Source organism: Hyaena hyaena, unplaced genomic scaffold, assembly GCF_003009895.1.
Source record: "Hyaena hyaena isolate Hyena2069 unplaced genomic scaffold, ASM300989v1 scaffold_541, whole genome shotgun sequence".
Lineage (NCBI taxonomy): Eukaryota > Metazoa > Chordata > Mammalia > Carnivora > Hyaenidae > Hyaena > Hyaena hyaena.
This window is the reverse complement of record NW_024081174.1, coordinates 406,970-426,889: the sequence shown is the minus strand read 5'-3', so window position 1 is coordinate 426,889 and position 19,920 is coordinate 406,970. Positions and strand designations below refer to the sequence as shown.

At 44.1% G+C, this 19,920-nt stretch overlaps 1 protein-coding gene across 1 annotated transcript; it reads left to right on the top strand.

The window, feature by feature from the left end:
- The first annotated feature begins 98 nt into the window (after positions 1–98).
- Positions 99–16,650, top strand: POGLUT2 (protein O-glucosyltransferase 2). Its single transcript, XM_039255700.1, has 10 exons — positions 99–558; positions 2,617–2,822; positions 2,946–3,151; positions 3,917–3,994; positions 7,995–8,167; positions 8,290–8,527; positions 10,928–11,137; positions 11,853–11,942; positions 13,527–13,634; positions 16,416–16,650. The coding sequence occupies exons 1-10, from the start codon at positions 377–379 to the stop codon at positions 16,431–16,433; spliced, it is 1,509 nt and encodes a 502-aa protein (XP_039111631.1). The 5' UTR covers positions 99–376; the 3' UTR covers positions 16,434–16,650.
- The last annotated feature ends 3,270 nt before the right edge of the window (positions 16,651–19,920 follow it).

Here is a 19,920-nt window from a genome sequence, read left to right as displayed (position 1 = left end):
CGCCACCCAATGGGAGACGGCCTTACTCAGCCCGCCGGACGCGCGGGCCAATCGGCTCGCCCTGCACCTGGGGCCGGAGCCCGAGCCCGATTCGCCCCGGGGGATGCTCTGCTTGTGAGAGCGGCGCCAGTGTACCCTCGTCGGGAGACCGAGGGGCGGCGTGCTGAAGACGCGCGGCAGCCTTCGGCCGGACCGGCCCGCGCGCCGCCTGCGGTTTCCCCGGGGAACGTGGAGGCCCGCGCGCCTGCCCCGCGCAGCAAGCGACGCGTCTCTGGAGGCGCGTTTCCTGCTGCGATCGGCCGCCGCGCCGCCGCCGGTCGCGTCCGCGGCTTCCCCCTCATTGACCCCTGGGCCGCTTCGCGAGTCGGTCTTGTAAATGTTTAGCATTTTGCTGCTCTGCTGCTTCTTTCTGGGGACGGTGCCAGCGCTTGCCGAGAAGGGCGGGGAGAGGCGCCTGAGTCCGGAGATGAGCCAAGTATGGGGACCCGGGCTGAAGGCGGCTGTCGTCCTTCCCGCTCGCTATTTCTATATTCAGGCGGTGGATGCTTCAGGAAATAAGTAAGTCCAGCATCGGCGCCCTAACTACTCCGGAATGCAGTGGAAATGGACTGGTGCTCCCTTTAAGTTTAGTCCGCCCGAGGCTTTGCCACAGCGGCTTAAATTCCAGGATACTTGGGTGCCAGCCACGTGCGGTCGTAACAGTCTTTTCCCGTCCCGGTCAGGCTTTCTCCAGAGCTTTAGAAATATTTCCGGATTCGCTCTTCTCCGAGCTAGGTTGGTAGGGGAGACAAAGCCTTTGCACTTCGCTGGAAGCTCTGTTTCCACCTACTTTTGCTTAAGCTGTTATAAGGAATGCACACACCCAGTTGTGCAAAACTCGGTTGGTTCATCTCTCTCTGGTGCTGCTCTCCGCTTTCAGGTAAGTGTCTGCGGGAGCGTTTTGAAACTCACCCAGAAAAAAGAAACGCTGTTTGAAACTGTACAGTTAAGAGGGAAAGTATCAAAGTGTGAACCTCCTGTGTGTTTGTAACAAACACTGCGTTCCATTGAATTCAGTCATTAACATGATCACGTAAAACTTACTTTGGAGAATTCACGTACGTCTGGGACGCTTGGGTGGCTCAGTCGGTTGAGCTTTCTGCTCAGGTCATGTTCTCAGGGTCCTGGGATCAAGGCTGGGAGTCGGGCTCGGCGCTCAACTTGGAGCCTGCTTCAGATTCTCTTCCCTCCCTCGGCCCCTCTCCCCTGCTCTGTCTCTCTCACCCTAAAATAAAAATAAAATAAAATAGAACTCACATACTTCTGAAATGGTTGTCTTTTTTTTTAATTCGTGGATGCTGACCAGGTATATTCTGTAGGGAAAACACATCTTGGGTATTCCAAGAAAAACTTCCAAGAAGTTTTGCAAAGCAGAAAAAAAAAAAAAAAGTTATCAACTTTGTCACTTGGATATAACAATTGGAGAAACAAAATACCACTTTAACAATCTCAATAGCGGGAGCACTCACTTAAAAAAAAAAAAAAACTTTTAGGGGTGCCTGGGTGGCTCAACCACTGGGCTATGGGACTTGGTTTCAGCTCAGGTCACGAACTCATGGGGTTCATAGATCCAGCCCACCAAAGGCTCTGTGCTGACAGTGTGGAGCCTGCTTGGGATTCTTTCTCCACCCCCCTCCATCCCCCGCCCTCTGTCCTTCCCCTGCTCATGCTCTTAGATAATACACTACCTTCTGTCTTCTGCCCGTGGCTAAACATGAATTATAATCCTGATCTTTTAAAGAATCATTGAGAGGGGGCGCCTGGGTGACTCAGTGGGTTAAGCATCTGACTTTGGCTCAGGTCAGGATCTCAGAGTTCATGAGCTGGAGACCTGCTTAGGGTGAGCCCTGCTTCTTTCTCTCTCTCTGTCTCTCTCCCTCCCCTCCTTCTGTATCTGCCCTTTGTGAGATTCCCTCTCTCTCTCTCTCTCTCTCTCTGCCCCTCACCCACTAGCACCCTCTATCTCTCGGAAAGAAAGAACAGAAGGCGGGGTGAAGTGGGAAGGAAGGATGGATCACTTAAAAGGATTTTTCAAAATCCTTTTGACCACAAATTTCCAGATGCATGAGAGAAATAGTAGAAATTGGCAAGAGATAGTTTTGTTTGTTTGTTTGTTTGTTTGTTTGTTTGTTTTAGGGAGAGAGAAAATATTAAGCGGGTTCCATGCCCAGCACAGAACCCAACGCAGGGCTTGATCCCACAACCCTGGGATCATGACCTGAGCTGGAATCAAGAGTCAAACACTAAACCTACTGCCACCCAGGCGCGTCAAGAATATTTTTATATATGGAATGCATTAGTGAGTTCTATGCTTACATAAATATGTAGCCTTTACATTCTCCCTTGAAATTTTCCGATGAAATGTTTATGTTATTGTGGCCTTTGGCCATTCTCTTTTCTTAAATCTCTGATCCATCACATTCATTCTGGCACTACATGCATATGAGAGAAGTGGCAAACATATATGTCAGGGGGAGAGTCTGAGGAAAACAGTAAGGCTCGCGGACTGGAGAGCATAATCTTTGCACGTTTGTGCCTTCAAACAGTCTTTACATCTTGCTATTCTTCCCATGACAGGTTCACATCGTCTCCAGGTGAAAAGGTGTTCCAGATTAAAATCTCAGCCCCAGAAGAGCAATTCACTAGAGTTGGAGTCCAGGTTTTAGACCGAAAGGATGGGTCCTTCATAGTAAGATACAGAATGTATGCAAGCTACAAAAATCTGAAGGTAGAAGTGAAATTCCAAGGTCAACACGTTGCCAAATCCCCATATATTTTAAAAGGTAATTTGGGACATAATTTTACAACAACAGTATGAATGACGCCATATAATGGATATTTGTTAACGTGTTTTGAACGCTGAGTGAAATTGTTACTGTGATATTTTGTTACTTGTGTGTACTCAGGGCCAGTTTACCATGAAAACTGTGATTGTCCTTTGGAAGATAGTGCAGCCTGGTTACAGGAGATGAACTGCCCAGAAACCATTACTCAGATTCAGAGAGATTTGGCGCATTTCCCTACTGTCGATCCAGAAAAGATTGCAGCAGAAATCCCAAAAAGATTTGGACAAAGACAAAGCTTGTGTCATTATACCTTGAAGGATAACAAGGTACAATTTGTGATGAAGGTTTGCTTGTTTGTCTTAGTGATTTTGTTTTGTTTTTTCTTGTTTTGACCTTTTGGCTTTAAGTAGCTACAGAGTTTTATTAAGTATCATTCAGTGGGGTGCCCTGCTGACTCGTTGGTGGAGGGTTTGACTCTTGATCTCTGGGTTATGGATTTGAACCCCATGTTGGGTGTACAGATTACGTAAATAAAGGGGCACCTGGGTGGCTCAGTTGGTTAAGCATCCAACTCTTGGTTTCAGCTCATGGCATGATCTCACAGTTTGTGAGTTCAAGGCCCACATCTGGCTTCGTGTTGCTGGTTCAGAACCTGCTTAAAATTCTCCCTCTCCCTCTTTCTCTGTCCCTCCCCTCCTCACTCGCTCGCTCTCTCTCTCTTTCTCTCTCTCTCTCAAAATAAATGAATAAACTTTAAAAAATAAAACAAAATATTTTTAATACACAATTCTGGGGCTCCTGGGTGGCTCAGTCAGTTAAGCTTCCAATTTCAGCTCAGGTCATGATCTCCTGGTTCATAAGTTTGAGCCCCTCATTGACCTCTGTGCTGACAGTTAGGAGCCTGGAGCCTGCTTCAGATTCTGCGTGTCTCTCTCTGCTTCCCCCCTGCTCATTCTCTGTCTCTCTCTCAAAAATAAATAAACATTAAAAAAATTTTTAAATCATTCTAAGGATCATTGTGACACAATTTACCTCATTGAAGTCTGCCAGCACTTTTAGATTAACATAATAAATGTTCATTTCTCTTTCAGGTTTACATCAAGACTCATGGTGAACATGTGGGTTTCAGAATTTTCATGGATGCCATACTACTTTCTTTGACTAGAAAAGTAAGTAATTTTTTTCCTCTCAGGTATAATAGACACTTTCAGCCCAGGTTTTATAGTATAATTTTTTTAATGTTTTATTTTTTTGAGAGAGAGAGCAGGGGAGGGTCGGAGTGAGAGGGAGACAGAGAATCAGAAAATAGGCTCCAGGCTCTGATCTCTCAGCACAGAGCCCATCTCGGGGCTCGAACCCATGAACTTTGAGATCGTGACCTGAGCCGACGTTGGACGCTTAACCAACTAAGCCACCCAGGTGCCCCTACAATTTAATTTTTAAAAATAACAACATCAGTGTTGCTGTATCCTGGAGCCTTATTAAAATACGATTCTGAATCTTTATGGCCTGGAGAACACCTGTATTCATTTCCTACTGTTGCTGTCACAAAGTACTGCAAACTTGGTGCCATAAAACAGCAGAAATGTTTGTTCTCTCTCAGTTCTGGAGGCCACAAGTCCGAGAGCAAGGGGTCAGCAGAGCCATGCCCCCACCCCTACCCTCCTGAGACCTGCAGGGGAGGACCCTCCTTCCTCCCCCTGCTTCTCGGGGTGTGCTGGCCATCGTTGGCCTGCAGCCACATCCCTCCAGCCTCTGCCCCATCGTCCCACGGCCTTCCCCATGTGTCTGTCTCTTCTGAGGACGCCAGTCATCTTGAATCAGGGCCCACCCTACTCCAGCAGGACCTCAGCTTACCTAATATCTGCAACAACACCATTTCCAAATAAGGTCATTCTGAGATACCGGGGTTTGGGACTTTAGCTTCTCTTTTGTGGGGGACAGAATTCAGCCCATAACAAGACTTGGTAAGGGAAAAACGTCTTAAAATAAAGTTGTGTTAGTAGTCAGCCTACTTTGAGCCCAAAGAAGACATCGTCTTTTGAGTCCTGTTCCTTGGTATAATGAGCTGTGAGCAGGGTTCCATTGGAGAACGTGACTGTGATAGTAAAATGGCCCATGTGAAAAGCTCTACCCACATTTGTTACCACTTGCTTAGTTACAGTTTATTAGATAATCTGTACCAATATCTTGATTGAATTGCTCGTGGACAATCATAGTATCTTCTCAGACTTGCATAGCACTTACAGTGAGTTTATTCTGAACATAGGCGGCTACATAGCATCTGTATTCTGCCTCCTTTAAGCTAAGACATCAGGGTGCTGGCAAGCTTTCCTTGCACATGTGTCAGTCCGTGGAAAAGGAAGACTGCCCTTCAGATATCTGCAGATGAAATATCCGATAAAGAGTTAGTATTCAAAATCTATAAAGAACTTACCAAACTCAACACCGCCCCCCCAAAATCCCCTAATTATCCAGTGAAGAAATGGGCAGAAGACATGAACAGATACTTTTCCAAAAAAGATAGCCAGATGGCAGACAGACAGATGAAAAGATGCTTAACATCACTCATCATCAGGGAATCAAAACCACAATGAGGTACCACCTCACATTTGTCAGAATGGCTAAAATTAACAACTCAGGCAGCAACAAATGCTGGCAAGATGTGGAGAAAGGGGAGCCCTCGTGCACTGCTGTGAATGCAGACTCGTGAATGCAAACTGGTGCAGCCTCTCTGGAGGACAGTGTGGAGGTTTCTCAAAAATTTAAAAATAGATTTACCCTTTGTCCCACCAATTGCACTACTAGGTATTTATCCAAAGGATACAAAAATAGTGATTCGAAGGGACACATGCACCCCAGTGTGTAGAGCAGCACTATCAACAATAGCCAGAGTATGGAAAGAGCCCAAATGTCCATCAACTGATGATGAATGGATTAAGAAAATGTAGTGTGTATATATATATAATGGAATATATTTATGTAGTGTGTATGTGTGTGTATGTATTATATATTATATATATATTATACATAATATATATATAATGGAATAGTACTCAACAATGAAAAAGAATGAAATCTTGCCATTTGCAACAATGTGGATGGAACTGGAGGGTATTATGCTAAGTGAAATAAGTCCTTTAGAGAAAGAAAGATATATGATTTCACTCATGTGGAATTTGAGAAACTTAACAGATGATCATACAGAAAGGAAGGAAAAATAGATACAAACAGAAAGGGAGGCAAACCATAAGAGACTCTTAAATACAGAGAACAAAGTGAGGGTTGATAGGGGTGGAGTAATCGGGGGATGGGCATATAAGAGGGCACTTGCTGGGAAGAGCACTGGGTGTCGTATGTAAGTGACGAATCACTGGGTTCTACTCCTGAAGCCAAGGCTACACTGTATGTTAACTAACTTGAGAATAAAAGTTTTTAAATAAATTTTAAATAACATGAAAATATTACAGAACAATGTTGGGACAGAATGTACAAAAACATAAAACAAAAACCAAACAAACAAAACAAAACAAAAAAAGACTGCCCTTCAGGACTCTAGTTTGTCAAGATGCTTCTCAGACTGACCAAGACAGTTCTTGGCTAAAACTGTAGGTCTTGGGGTGCCTGGGTGGCTCAGTCGACTGGTTACGTATCTGACTCTTGCCTTCGGCTCCGGTCATGATCGCAGGGTCATGACATCCAGCCCCGTGTAAGACTCTGAGCTGAGCGTGGAGCGTGCTTGGGTTCTCTCTCCCTCCGCCACTCTCCCAATCAGGCTCGCTCACTCTCTCAAAAAAAATCTACATCTATATCTATGTATAGATATAGATATTTCCTCTTTTATACAACCCCAAACATTAACCTGTGGCTTGATTTAAAAAAACAAAACAAAACAGGATCTTTGAACACATCTGTGCCACTTGCTGGCAGAAGCAGCCTAGCTCAGAAATCACTGGCGCCAGCTTTCGTGTCCGCCTTCTGGAGTTTAGATTCTGGACCCACCACCAAGGGGTGTAGGCTTTAAATGGGAACATCTGGCTCATTAACCAGGAATGAGGGATAGAGTCCCAAGTACTTTGTGTTGTAATTGTTTCCCAGTAATTCTTTCTCTCTTTGATCATCACACTCTTGGCAGCATTAAGACCGAGATTACCTTTGTCATTTCATGCACTTTTTTTTTGAGAGAGAGAGAAAGAGAGTGCATGCAAGCAGGGGAGGGGCAAGAGAGAATATCGTTTGTTTATTTTTTAATTTTAGAGTAAGAGAAAGAGCACGAGCAAGGGAGAGTGTCAGAGGGAGAAAGAGAGAATCTTAAATAGGATCCACACCCAGCGCAGAGCCCAATGCATGGCTGGGGCTCAATCTCACCACCGTGAGATCATGACCTGAGCCCAAATCAAGAGTCGGACGCTTAACAGACTGAGCCACGCGTGTTCCCCTCATCCCTTTTTGAAGCAAATCTGTTGGCCAATGTGGGCATCATAGAAAGGAAATCTAGTATACTGAGGTGTACAACAATATTCTGAAAAATTACTCACTATTAAAAATGGCGTAATTATCATTACCTGAAGCTTGTAAAGTTGGCCTTTCATTTGGTACGATTTCTCATTTGTGTTGTGTTTCACTGCTCCCGGAGTGGTCTGGCCGGGCTGCAGGATCGAGTATTACAGGAATGCAGCCCAAGTGCAAAGGCAGGGAAATGCCACCCGAGAAGAATCCAGTGCAGGAGTCGAGGCTGCTGAGAGCAGAGAGCATGCACACCAGCCTCGAGGGGGTAGCGCTTCCTTACAGCAGAGGAGAGGGACCGAGATCCCGTCCCTGGCTGCCAGGCGGTCCCTGCCCTACAGCTGTGTGCCCCGCACTTCCTGTCACAGTGGAAGCTCCCTGACCCCTCCCTGTGGGGTCTCAAGTACAGCAAGCTGGGAGCAGCCTGAGGGCTGTGGACGCCTGCACTTGAGCAGAACACGAGTACATTCCCTCACGAGGAGGTGAGCGCAGCCCAGACTGTGAGTGCTCCATCTCTTGGTAAAGAAGCATTCAAGATTTTCATGTGGCCAAGCAGGGGCTGGGAAGACTGCCTGCACGAGGCTGCCTTTCCCAAAACATCTGTCCTAGAAGGTATGACACACTGCAACCCATGTAGATGAGCTCTTTGCTTTCTTTGTCCAGGTGAAGATGCCCGATGTGGAGTTTTTTGTTAATTTGGGAGACTGGCCTTTGGAAAAAAAGAAATCCAGCTCGCACATCCATCCAATCTTTTCCTGGTGTGGCTCCACGGATTCCAAGGATATCGTGATGCCTACCTACGACTTGACTGACTCTGTTCTAGAAACCATGGGCCGGTGAGAGAGACAGGTCCACAATGACCCAGAGCCTTGGTTTTCTTTCCTTGGTGAGTTCTTTCCCAACAGCTTTTGCGCTGTGATGGTGTGGGAGGAAAATGTGTTGGCTTTCTGTCTTCCAGAGTCAGTCTGGATATGATGTCTGTACAAGGTAACACGGGTCCCCCCTGGGAAAGCAAGAACTCCACCGCTGTCTGGAGAGGGCGAGACAGCCGCAAGGAGAGACTGGAACTGGTTAAGCTCAGCAGGAAACACCCAGAACTTATAGACGCTGCCTTCACCAACTTCTTCTTCTTTAAACATGATGAAAGCCTGTATGGTCCTATCGTGAAACACATTTCATTTTTTGATTTCTTCAAGGTAGGACACCAATTGTTCTAATCCTTTTTGTTTTTCGAAATGTCTCCATTTGGAGGAGGGAACCTGAGACCTATAAACTGTAGAGAGTGAGAGAAATGAGCACAGAATTTAGTGAACATTGAGGCATGGGGCGCCCGGGACTGCTTTGGCAGCGTGGGGTGTACAAAGTTCCCAGACCTGACATTAAACATGCATCAAGGGAGGGACGCCTGGGCGGCTTACTTGGTTAAGTGTCCAACTCTTGGTTTTGGCTCAGGTTGTGATCTCATGGTTCATGAGTTCAAGCCCCAAATGGAGCTCTGTGCTGACAGTACAGAGCCTGCTTGGAATTCTCTCTCCCTTTCTCTCTCTGCCCCTCCCCTGGTCATCCTCTCTCTCTCTCTCTCTCTCTCTCTCTCTCTCTTCCACTGTCTCTCAAAATAAATACATAAATTTTAAAAATATAGGGTGATGGGCATGGAGGAGGGCACTTGATGGGAAGAGCACTGGGTGTTATATGGAAACCAACTTGACAATAAACTATAAAAGAAAAAATAATAATAAATACATAAATAATATATGCTTCAAGGAAGCTTGGGGTCCAGGTAGGGCTAGAACTGTTTTCCCCAACTGACCCTCAAGGTAAGCACATTTCAGCTTCTATCCTTTCTTCTTAATAAATATGTACGTGATTTTACAGATTCCCCCCAGAGCATCGTAACAGTTGAAAGAAGAGATAAATCGGGGCGCCTGGGTGGCTTAGTCGGGTGAGCGTCCGACTTTCGCTTAGGTCATGATCTCGCGGTTCGTGGGTTCGAGCCCCGCGTCGGGCTCTGTGCTGACTGCCGGCTCAGAGCCTGGAGCCTATTTGAGAGTCTGTATCTCCCTCTCTCTCTCTCTGACCCTCCCCTGCTCACGCTGTCTCTCTCTCTCTCTCTCTCTCTCCTAGAAATAAATAAAACATTTAAAAAAAAAAAAACATCTTTTAAAAAAAAAAAAAAAAAAGAAAGAAGAGATAAAGCAAGTGTCTCGTATCAGACTTTCTGATGGGGGAGTGTCTTGAAACCCATCCAAGTGATCTGCCTGGGATTCTGGAGATTAGGGGGACCTTTTAGTGTCTAATGTGTGGATTTTTCCCACTTCCTGTGGAGGGATCCTTTTTCCAACTCCTTCTAGGCAGTGGGACACTGCCCTAATCTCTAAACCACTAAGTAGTGTTTGTTTGTTTTTTAAGTTTATTTATTTTGAGAGAGAGAGAGAGAGAGAGCAAGCCAGGTAGGGGCACAGAGGGAGAGAGAGGGAATCCCAAGCAGGCTCCACACTGTCAGCACAGAGCCTGACACAGGGCTCGAAACCACAAACCACGAGATCATGACCTGAGCCAAGATCAAGAGTCAGACGCTCAACCGACTGAGCCACCCAGGCGCCCCTAATCCACTAAGTGGTTTTTAAAGACCCATGTCCTGGAATGAAAGGTTGTCAAAAGGTACTCACCTGTCCTCTGAACCTGGGAAAGTGAGTGATTCACGAGCTCTGTCTGCACCTGTGGCCAGGTTTCTTTCGATGGGTTCCATGGCTGCAGGAAGTCCTAAATAATGCCACAAGTTAGATTGTCAGCACTCCTACGAATGCAATTCACAAAGACTTTTGAAAGAAAGAGACATTACCAGCCATCCCTCTTTAGTGGGTGTTGCGTGATGCCTTTGCTTTATTCCTGCCTATTGTATCTGCTACTGCTAAAGACTAATTGGTTACCATGGCTCTAGGAATATTTTTTATTCATAGACGTTCTTGCATCTATGCTTGTTGATTTTAAGACACGTGTGTATTCATCTGATGTTTAAAAGATATGGTTGGGGCACCACTGTTGTGGCTCAGTCAGTTAAGTGTCTGATTTCCGTTCAGGTCATGATCTCACGGTCATGGGATCAAGCCCTGCATAAGACTCCACACTGAGCATGGAGCCCACTTGGGATTCTGTGTCCCCCTCTCCCTCTCTCCCTCTCTCTGCTCCTCCCCCACCCTCTCTCTCTTAAAAAAATGAAAAGGTATGGTTCATATGGCATAGGCTACCATCCTTAGGTGCTCACGTGTGATCAGTTAAGTATCAGAGGGATTACAAAGTCACGATAAGCCTATCTTTCCTAGGTTGTAGCCTTTGGACAGCAGTCTTTATATTTTATTTTCTGCTTTAATGTTAGACTTGTGGCCCCTCTGTGAAATGTGGGAGAGCATCACAATAAGCCTTGAGGTCTAGGCCAGGTGTTAATATGATAGCGCTCACTCCATGGCGAAGGCAGGGGGCAAAATCTGGCCAGCTTGTATCCGTCAATGATGAGGCTTTAAGTGTGGAAAGAGGAAGAGAATAAAGAGAGTGGAGAATGGAAATGTCATGGAGGTTTTTCTCCTGCTGTTTTGCAGCATAAGTACCAAATAAACGTCGACGGCACTGTCGCAGCGTATCGCCTGCCGTACCTCCTCTTTGGTGACAGCGTTGTGCTAAAGCAGGACTCCATCTACTACGAGCACTTTTACAATGAGCTGCAACCTTGGAAGCACTACATCCCAGTGAAAAGCAACCTGAGTGACCTCCTGGAAAAACTTAAGTGGGCAAAAGATCATGACGAAGAGGTAAGGTCAGTCTCCTCTACCCCACTATCACGGGCTCATTGTACATGGCTTGTGCCCAAAAAGCATTTGGGATGCTCGGCTATACACCCGTACCTGCCAGGGGGAAGCCACCTCCCCGTGGAAGCATGTCAGTACCCCTCAGGGCGAACATGGGCCTTGGGTCTTGGATGAACTGGGCGCTCTGCACTTGAAACAAAAAGCTAGACACTGGCGTTGAGCATGCTCTCTCTTTTTGGGGTGGCAGGTTGATCAGAGCCTCAGGCATTGCCTCACTTCTACTAACAGTATGAAAATTAAGATGTTCACACTGGCGGGAAGAAAAAAGTACCTGGTGTGGATTAAAATGCAGGGTTGCATGAAGTCAACCTCAGGCAAATCGCTCAAAATTGTTAAGGTGGTGCCTTGCATTTGTCTTTCACTTACTTTACAAAGTCACTGCTACGTCATTTAATGTGTGCCTTCTCTCTGCAAGAGAGGCTGCATTCTAGAAGGTCCAATGTGATTCCTCAAACTTTCACGTCTAAAAAAACCTCCCTTTAATTTGAGCGTACTCTTGTTAGATGCTCCCTTTACCATGCCAACACCACCCTCAAAGATATTTTTCTTGCCGTTGTCCCAAGATACAAGTACCCTGAAGATCAGTTAGCATATTGTCTACAAGGGAAAAAAACAAAACATGTTTCATTAAGGGACTTTGTTATCATTGTTCCCACAGGCAAAGAAGATAGCAAAAGCAGGACAGGAATTTGCAAGAAATAATCTCATGGGTGATGACATATTCTGTTATTATTTTAAACTTTTCCAGGTCAGTATTTTCTAAGAAAACAGACATACTATTTGCAGTTGGGTGTGTTAGGAGCAAATAACATTTCATCTAATCGTTTCTAAAAGTATATTAATATAAAGAGATACGTATACTTCTCTGTGGGCAAAAACCAGGGACCTACTTCAAATGGTAATGAAAATAGTACAAAAGCCAGCGTAAGCTAGAGAGGAATGCTGCAGCATCAGAGGGAAAGTATTTAGGTTAGTGCTCTGGTGTGTGGTTAAGAAATTGGCCTCTGATCCTGCCAAGTTACCGTACATGGATCTGTATTTTCTCTTTGTACAATCTTTTCTTAAAAAAATTTTTTAATGTTTATTTATTTTTGAGAGAAGAGATAGTGTGAGTGGGGCAGGGGCAGAGAGAGGGAGACACAGAATCTGATGCAGCTCCAGGCTCTGTGCTGTCAGTACAGAGCCCGATGCGGGGCTTGAAGTCACGAATCGTGAGATCATGACGTGAGCCGCAGTTGGATGCTTAACAGCTTAACCAGCTGAGCCATCCAGGCGCCCCTCTGCTGACTTACCATCTCTTTGTCTAAACAGTGCACGGTATCTTCAGACCTCTACTGCTGACCCATATGAGCCATGACTTCTCTTCAAAAGTTTTCATGGACCTAAGCATTTAGGGACTATAATCAAAGTATGCTTGACAGTTGAAAAGACTATTTTTAAAAACTGCAGTAGGAACAAGTAATTTCCTAATAGTGATACTACTAGATCTAAATAAAGACTTTTTTTTTAAATCTCAAAATTGCAGGTATTGAGGCCCAGATCTTAGACTCTGCTACTTAACAGTTGGTCTATTTCCGGTTGCACTGCCCCTCCCCCTTTCTTACCTTCCCAGGGGCTGGTAAAGGGATGGAGAGGGTGAAGTGTGTACCCTGAGGGTGCAGGAGTACTGTCTGAACTCCTAAGGGTCCACAGGGTCGTGTCACTCATTCGGATTACATTTCCTAGAGCATCACCACTGTGGCCCAGAGCCTAACATGGAGCAGGCAGATGATAGATGAGTTGGCGGCTGAGACTAAGAAAGCCATGGCGGAAATACGCTCTAGCCTCAAATCCCCAGCCTAGGGGTGACTGTGTGCACAATTATTTTCACTTCAAGGCAGAAGGTGGTAAAAACAACATGCTGCAAGTCATGTAAATGAAGGGTGGGGCACCTAGATGGCTCAGTAGTTAAGCCATTCGACTTTGGCTCATGTCATGATCTCACAGTTTATGGGTTTGTGAGTTCAAGCCCTACGTGGGACTCTCTGCTGTCAGCGTAGAGCTGGCTTCGGATCCTCTGCCCCCAAATACATAAATAAATACATTAAAACTAAATAAATGAAGGATGGAATAAGAAGAGGTGCATCAGCAATAGGCAGCCAGTGGCCAAAGGACAGCCACCTCTCTGAAACTCTGTTATTGGGGGCTAAAGGGGGGGTACAAAAAATTTTGCTTCTTGCAACTTGACACGTATGAGTGAAAAGGACCATCTCCTAGCAAGTGCCAGTGTGTCTGATTTGGCGAATGTGCTCTTAGTTACAAAACGAACACTTTTGAACTGTTGCTCCCACAGGAATATGCCAGTTTGCAAGTGAGTGAGCCCCAAATCCGAGAGGGCATGAAACGGGTGGAAGCAGAGACTGAAGACGACCTCTTTCCTTGCACATGCCATAGGACACAGGTAACCAGATGTGGCGTGCTCAGAGCAAGAGCGAGGCCCGTTCCACGTCCTCATCCATTCCTGTCGTCGTTCAGTCGGGCACCCGGTATCTGAGCTTCTCCGGGGGCCTCTGTGCACTTGAGTCTAGTGGAGGGGCCAGTGCCATGGGAACAACATGGCCAGAGAAAGGGCACTTAGATGCAGATGAGGAGAAGGCCAGGGGCCCCTGGCGAAGCAGAGGAGAGCCTTCTTATTAATGTGAGAATTCACATCCCATGACCTTTGATGTTTATAATTTGGAAAGTATTTTCACATGCATCATGGGAGATGGGTTTGGCAAAGTTCATTATCTCCGTTTAGAAATGAAAAAAAAATTTTTTTAATGTTTTATTTATTTCTAAAAGAGAGAGAGAGAGAGAGAGAGAGACAGTGTGAGCAGGGGAGGGTCAGAGAGAGAGGGAGACACAGAATCTAAAGCAGGCTCCAGGCTCTGAGCTGTCAGCACAGAGCCCAATGCAGGCCTCGAACCCACGAACCATGAGATCATGAAGTCGAATGCTTAACCGACGGAGCCAGCCAGACGCCCCTAGGCATGAAAAAATTTATAGCCATGACTTACCAGATTATTCATTTAAGAGCAGTCTCTGTTGATACCACCAGTGTATACTGATTTCATTTATAAAAGGCAGATTCCATAGACTTGTCAGGCTAAAAGGAGCTTTCAGGAAGCCGCCTGGCTGGCTCAGTCAGTGTAGTGTGCGACTCTTCTTGGGGTTGTGAGTTTGAGGCCCATGTTGGGCATAGAGCCTACTAAATTTGTGTTTTTACATTAAAAAAAAATGGACCTTTGGGGTCACCCAGGAAATGCCTTCATTATATGGTTAGGAAAACAGAGCCTCAGGAAGAATTCAGCTCATAACCACCCAGCTGGATTATAGCAAAGCTAGGTCCAAAAACTAGTCTCCATCACCAGATTGTGTGACTGGCTGTGGGTAAAGACACGATGTGGCAGCGAGGGTTGTTTTGATTGTAATTGCTTTTTGTTTGAATGAATATATACTGTATAGGGGCACCTGGGTGGCTCAGTCGGTTAAGCGTCCAACTTCAGCTCAGGTCATGATCTCACGGTTCATGAGTTCGAGCCCCGTGTCAGGCTGTGTGCTGGCAGCTCAGAGCCTGGAGCCTGCTTCAGATTCTGTGTCTCCTTCTCTCTCTGCCCCTCCCACAATCATGCTCTATTCTCTCTGTCCCTCGATGATAAATAAACATTAAAAAAATTAAAAACAAGAATATATACTATATAAAAATTGTAGTATATGTCACACATATATACCTATGTAGACATATATATTAAATATATATACATATATAATACATTGGCTTGACATTATCTTAAGCAACGTCATCATATCTCTGAAAGGACAAACTCAAAACTGGTGTTGTGATCAAAGATGAGAAGGCAGATTTGGCAGTCATCATGCCTAACTCACAAGCGGGTTTGAAAGGAATAAAGCGACCACTATCGGCAGTGGTATGATAGAAACAGCTTATATATAAGTCTGTTACATATTAGGAATTTTGCATAACTGGTTACTTTCTGGTAATTTGGAATCTGCCTGGTGGAAGAGTCACCATGACAACAGCAGGTGCTACAGATCAGTTTTGGTTATTTTGTTTTTTGGGGTTTTTTGTTTTTGTTTTTGTTTACTTTTTGGTTTTTTCTTTTTTGGAGTAGGGACTTGCCACTAACCCCCACCCTCACCCAGTAATGGTACTTCATCAGTGTAAACCCTTATCAGTGCTGGAAGTTCATAAAATTAGTTAAAGCCATTGACCAAAAAAAAAAAAAATTGCCAGAACTGGGGGCACCTGCCTGACTCAGTCGGTAGAGCATGTGACTTGATCTCAGGGTCATGAGTTTGAGCCCCATGTTGGGTTGTAGAGATGACTTAAAAATAAAATCTTTAAAGGGGCACTTAGTTAGCTCAGTCAGTAGAGCAAGCAATTCTTGACCTTAAGTTTGACCCCACAATGGGTGTAGAGATTACTTTTTTTTAAAAATATTTTTATTTATTTCTAAGAGAGAGAGAGACAGCGTGAGCAGGGTAGGGTCAGAGAGAGAGGGGGATACAGAATCTGAAGCAGGCTCCAGGCTCTGAGCTGGCAGTCAGCACAGGTCCCGACGCGGGACTCGAACCCACGAACCGCGAGATCATGACCTAAGCGAAAGTCGGACGCTCAACCGACTAAGCCATTCAGGCGCCCCTAGAGATTACTTTTTTTAAAAAAATCCTTAAAAAATAAAACATCTTAAAATTTTTCCAGAATTGAAATGTACCCCCTCATGAAATTTGTGATTCGGTGTTGCAACACTTTTGTTGGCTCCAAATGAAACTGGGCACATTCTTTTCTTCGGTCCTCTTTTTTATTTTTTATCTTTGTCTAAGTGATGTTGAGGAGTGCCAAATCAGTACCTTCCACTGACTTGTGGATTTAGGGGCTTTGTGAATTTCCTCCTCGTCTGCTCAAGCCCTTCCCTGATACAATGCATAACACAGAGCCCTTTACAGCAATGCAAACACTTACATGTTTGTGGTCCCCATCTGCAGTCCGATAAAACACAATGTGACTTTCCCCAGGGGTGGTTCCAAGGATAGTCCGAGGTCCTACAAACCTCCAGGACCCGCTTGTCTTTTTCTCTGCTTCCAATTTTAGGGGAAGGTAATTAATAGACTAACATAAGTTATCTTGACTCATATAAGACTTTGTGATGGCACTAAATATGTTGCTTCTTAATTGCAGACCAAAGATGAACTCTGATATGCAAAATACCTTCCTTCAAATAATGGTGCTCTGAAGACTCTTTTTAACTGAAATAGAAGAGTGTTTTTTTAAATATTCTGTGGACTACATAAAATATGCTATGTGATTGTCTGGATTATGAACATATGTTTCTTCTTATTATGCAGTATTCCCTTGGCCATCCTCTAAAGCACAGTTTTAGAATTTTATAATAAAACCACTTGTATTTTAAAGACCTGTGCTGTGCTAATTATTAGCTGTGTTTGGACCATGGGGCGGTACACAGAGGGAGTCTGGGCCCTGGCCTCGGTGTCGAGCATCATGGCAGCCACCAACTACATGCACATGTGGTTTATATGACAAAGCAGTGACCTGCTATCTTCATGGCTTATTTTGGACATTTAGCCTCTCGTGGCCAAATATAAATCCAACAAATACACCTTATAAGGCCTGCATCTGTAATCCAGTTTCTCACCAATATGCATCTTCTAGTCCTGCAAAACCAGCCCTTCACTGCTGTGTCAGTTACTGTTTCTTACCTTCCTTGGTTATGCCTTCTCTTGGACTGGAGTGCCATGACTCTCTTCTGGCTCAGTTCCCCTCTGGTGCACATCTCAGTAATCACTCCTCCAAATCTCCCCGTCTGCATACTTGAATCACTGCAGTTACCCGACTGTGTTAGTGATCTCGTCATTACCAGATTTTAAGCAACTTGACTACAGACAGCATGATCTTCTATGTCCTCCACTAGGGTGCCCACAACTAGAAAAGCTCAATGAATATCTAATTGGTGAACACTGAAAACTCACTTTGAAATGAGATTAAGAGAATTAAAAAGGGGCTAGAAAACCTCACACTGAACCATAATACAATGTCCTACAAAATCCTTTACCTAAAGGTTTCCCTCCTGTCTATCTTCCTGTTAAATAATCTATTGTAATTTTTTTTACATTGTGGAATGTATCCTATATACAGAAGACTATAAAACATGTATCTGCATCTTGAAAATAGTTATAAGGAAACACCCATGTATTGACAAAGATTCTTTGCTTGACCAAGCTTTAGTACAGTTTCTGAACCTTTAGGGGCCATCTGGGTACTTCCTTATAAAATCTGGTTTTGGCAGAAACTGCTAGATCTGTTTAGGAAGAATCCTCATCCTCTATCTGATCACTCATGTTATTTATTTGGGTTCCTGGTCCTCTCCCATCCCCTAGGTGATTGATCGGCTTGGCCTGTCCTTAGCAAGGACCCTGTTGGGTCAGATTTGCCAGAATCTCTCCCTGACCCTGATGTTTCCTTGTAGTAATTTTCTATCCACTGACTCCTTGGCTGTAAATTTCCCCTTCAATGCACTGTATTTGGAATTGAGGTGTTTCTATACTGAGATCTCTTCCCCTATTACAATAGTCTTGAGTAACATCTTTTTTATTTTATTTTTTTTTACCACTTTACTGTCTACTTCTGATTTTGCTTTAATATTTCTGAACTCAAGTTCAGAAATGGAACACTGCTGTTCCTTAGAGGTTCCCTCTGTCTCTCACCCTATTATCTCCCACTCACCTGCTCCCCTGTGGCCACTATTGTGATGTTTGTGATCATCTTTTCCTTGTACAAAAAAACCTTGGATCGGGAGCCGAATTTGTTCCAGAATCCAAATAAGTGGATTCTGTAATCCAAAGCACTTGTACGTCTAAGTGAATTTCAAGAACCATTGGCTCAGTTATGATCATGTGATGTTTGGGCTTCACAGATCACTCATATTGCAAGACATTCCTTGTGAATCAAGTTAAAATTTATTAGAAGTGTTTGCTCGTCTTGCAGAACACTCACAGAACAAGTTATTCGCAATCCAAGGTTTTACTGTACTTATTTACAGTTTTACCACCTACATATACCTCCCTAAGCAATGTAGTTGAATGTTGCATTTTTTAAAATTTGATCTAAATGGAATCATACTGAACATAATGTTGTCGTTACTTGCCTGTTGAAGCACGTTCATTTATGTATGTAGGCAGTGTTTCATTCTATGAATAGGATCCCTCTTTGATCCATTCTATTGTACATGGACATTTGGGTTGTTTCCATTTTTTGACAATTCTAACCAAAGCAATGGGACGCCTGGGTGGCTCAGTCGGTTGAGCGTCCGACTTCGGCCCAGGTCATGATCTCACGGTTTGTGGGTTCAAGCCCCACATCTGGCTCTGTGCTGACAGCTAGCTCGGAGCCTGGATCCTGCTTCCGTTTCTGTGTCTCCCTCTCTCTCTGTCCCTCTCCTGCTCATGCTGTCTCTCTCTATCTCTCTCTCAGAAATAAATAAAACATTTAAAAAATGTTAAATTCTAATCAAAGCTACTATGGGCATTCTTATTCATGTCTCCTGGCTACATTTGCTTTGGAATAAAATTCCTGGGTTATAGAGTATGTACGTCTGCAATTTTACTAGATAATGTCAAACAACTTTCCAACTTGATTGTCCCAATTTACATTCTGCAGCAGAGTACAGGATTTCCAGTTGCTGGACTTCCATGCTAACACTTGCTATTATCAGTCTTGGAAATTGTTTGCTAATCTGGGGTAAAATGGTAACTTGCTATGTTTTAATTTTCATGTCTCTAATTACTAATGAGACTGACCATCTTTTCATGTGGTCATAAGCCGTTTGTCATGTGTTTCCTACTTTTTTTATTTGCTTGTTTATTTACTTACTTTAGTTCATTTCCCTCCTAAGTTGTTTGACTTCCTGGTAGATTCACAGAAGTATATTTTAGAGCAAGTACTTTGCTGATGGACTTCACTGCATACCTCCTACTTTATGGCATGTTTTAGGTTCTTATTGCAGCTTTTTTTTAATGTTTATTTTTGAAAGAGATAGAAAGCACAAGCGGGGAAGGCACAGAAAGAGAGAGAGAAGGGAGGACACACAGATTTCGAAGGAGGCTCCAGGCTCTGAGCTATCCACTAGAGAGTGATGCAGGGCTTGAACTCACAAATGGAGAGATCATGACCTGAACTGAAGTCAGACGCTTAACTGACTGAACTACCCAGGCACCCCTGCAGCGTTTTTTAATGTTCAAAAGACGTTGACTTTTTTCTTTCATAGTTGGGTTTTTATCAGTTGTTCTGAGACCAGGAAGACATTTCAATTTGTACACAATTCTTAACATACGTACCAAAAATAAAAAAGTCGTATAGCTGTGATCCTTTTCTAAGTTATTCCAGTGACTTTCCAGCTTAAAATCTGGAGGCAGATTTTCCTTAACAGTATACCAAGTACCAATACTTCAAATGTTGATACACTGTTAGGTTATTATGTCACATTAATTCACAATTTAATATCATATACACTACAAACACAGATTTACAATCCTGCACAGCACATTAACAAAGTTACTAGGAAAACAGACCAAGATGTTACAGAATGTACAAAATTCTCACAGGGAGAGCCAAGATCAAGGAGTGATTTTCTTTAGGAAACAATGTTTTAAATGTTCAAGACATATTA

What these genes read in the sequence shown, in the direction of transcription:
- POGLUT2 (XM_039255700.1), top strand. Translation starts at nt 377, where the DNA reads ATGTTTAGCATTTTGCTGCTCTGCTGCTTCTTTCTGGGGACGGTGCCA. An exon ending in CATTTTTTGATTTCTTCAAG is followed by an intron (nt 8,528 to 10,927) that starts GTAGGACACCAA and finishes GCTGTTTTGCAG; the next exon opens with CATAAGTACCAAATAAACGT. An exon ending in CAAAAGATCATGACGAAGAG is followed by an intron (nt 11,138 to 11,852) that starts GTAAGGTCAGTC and finishes TTGTTCCCACAG; the next exon opens with GCAAAGAAGATAGCAAAAGC.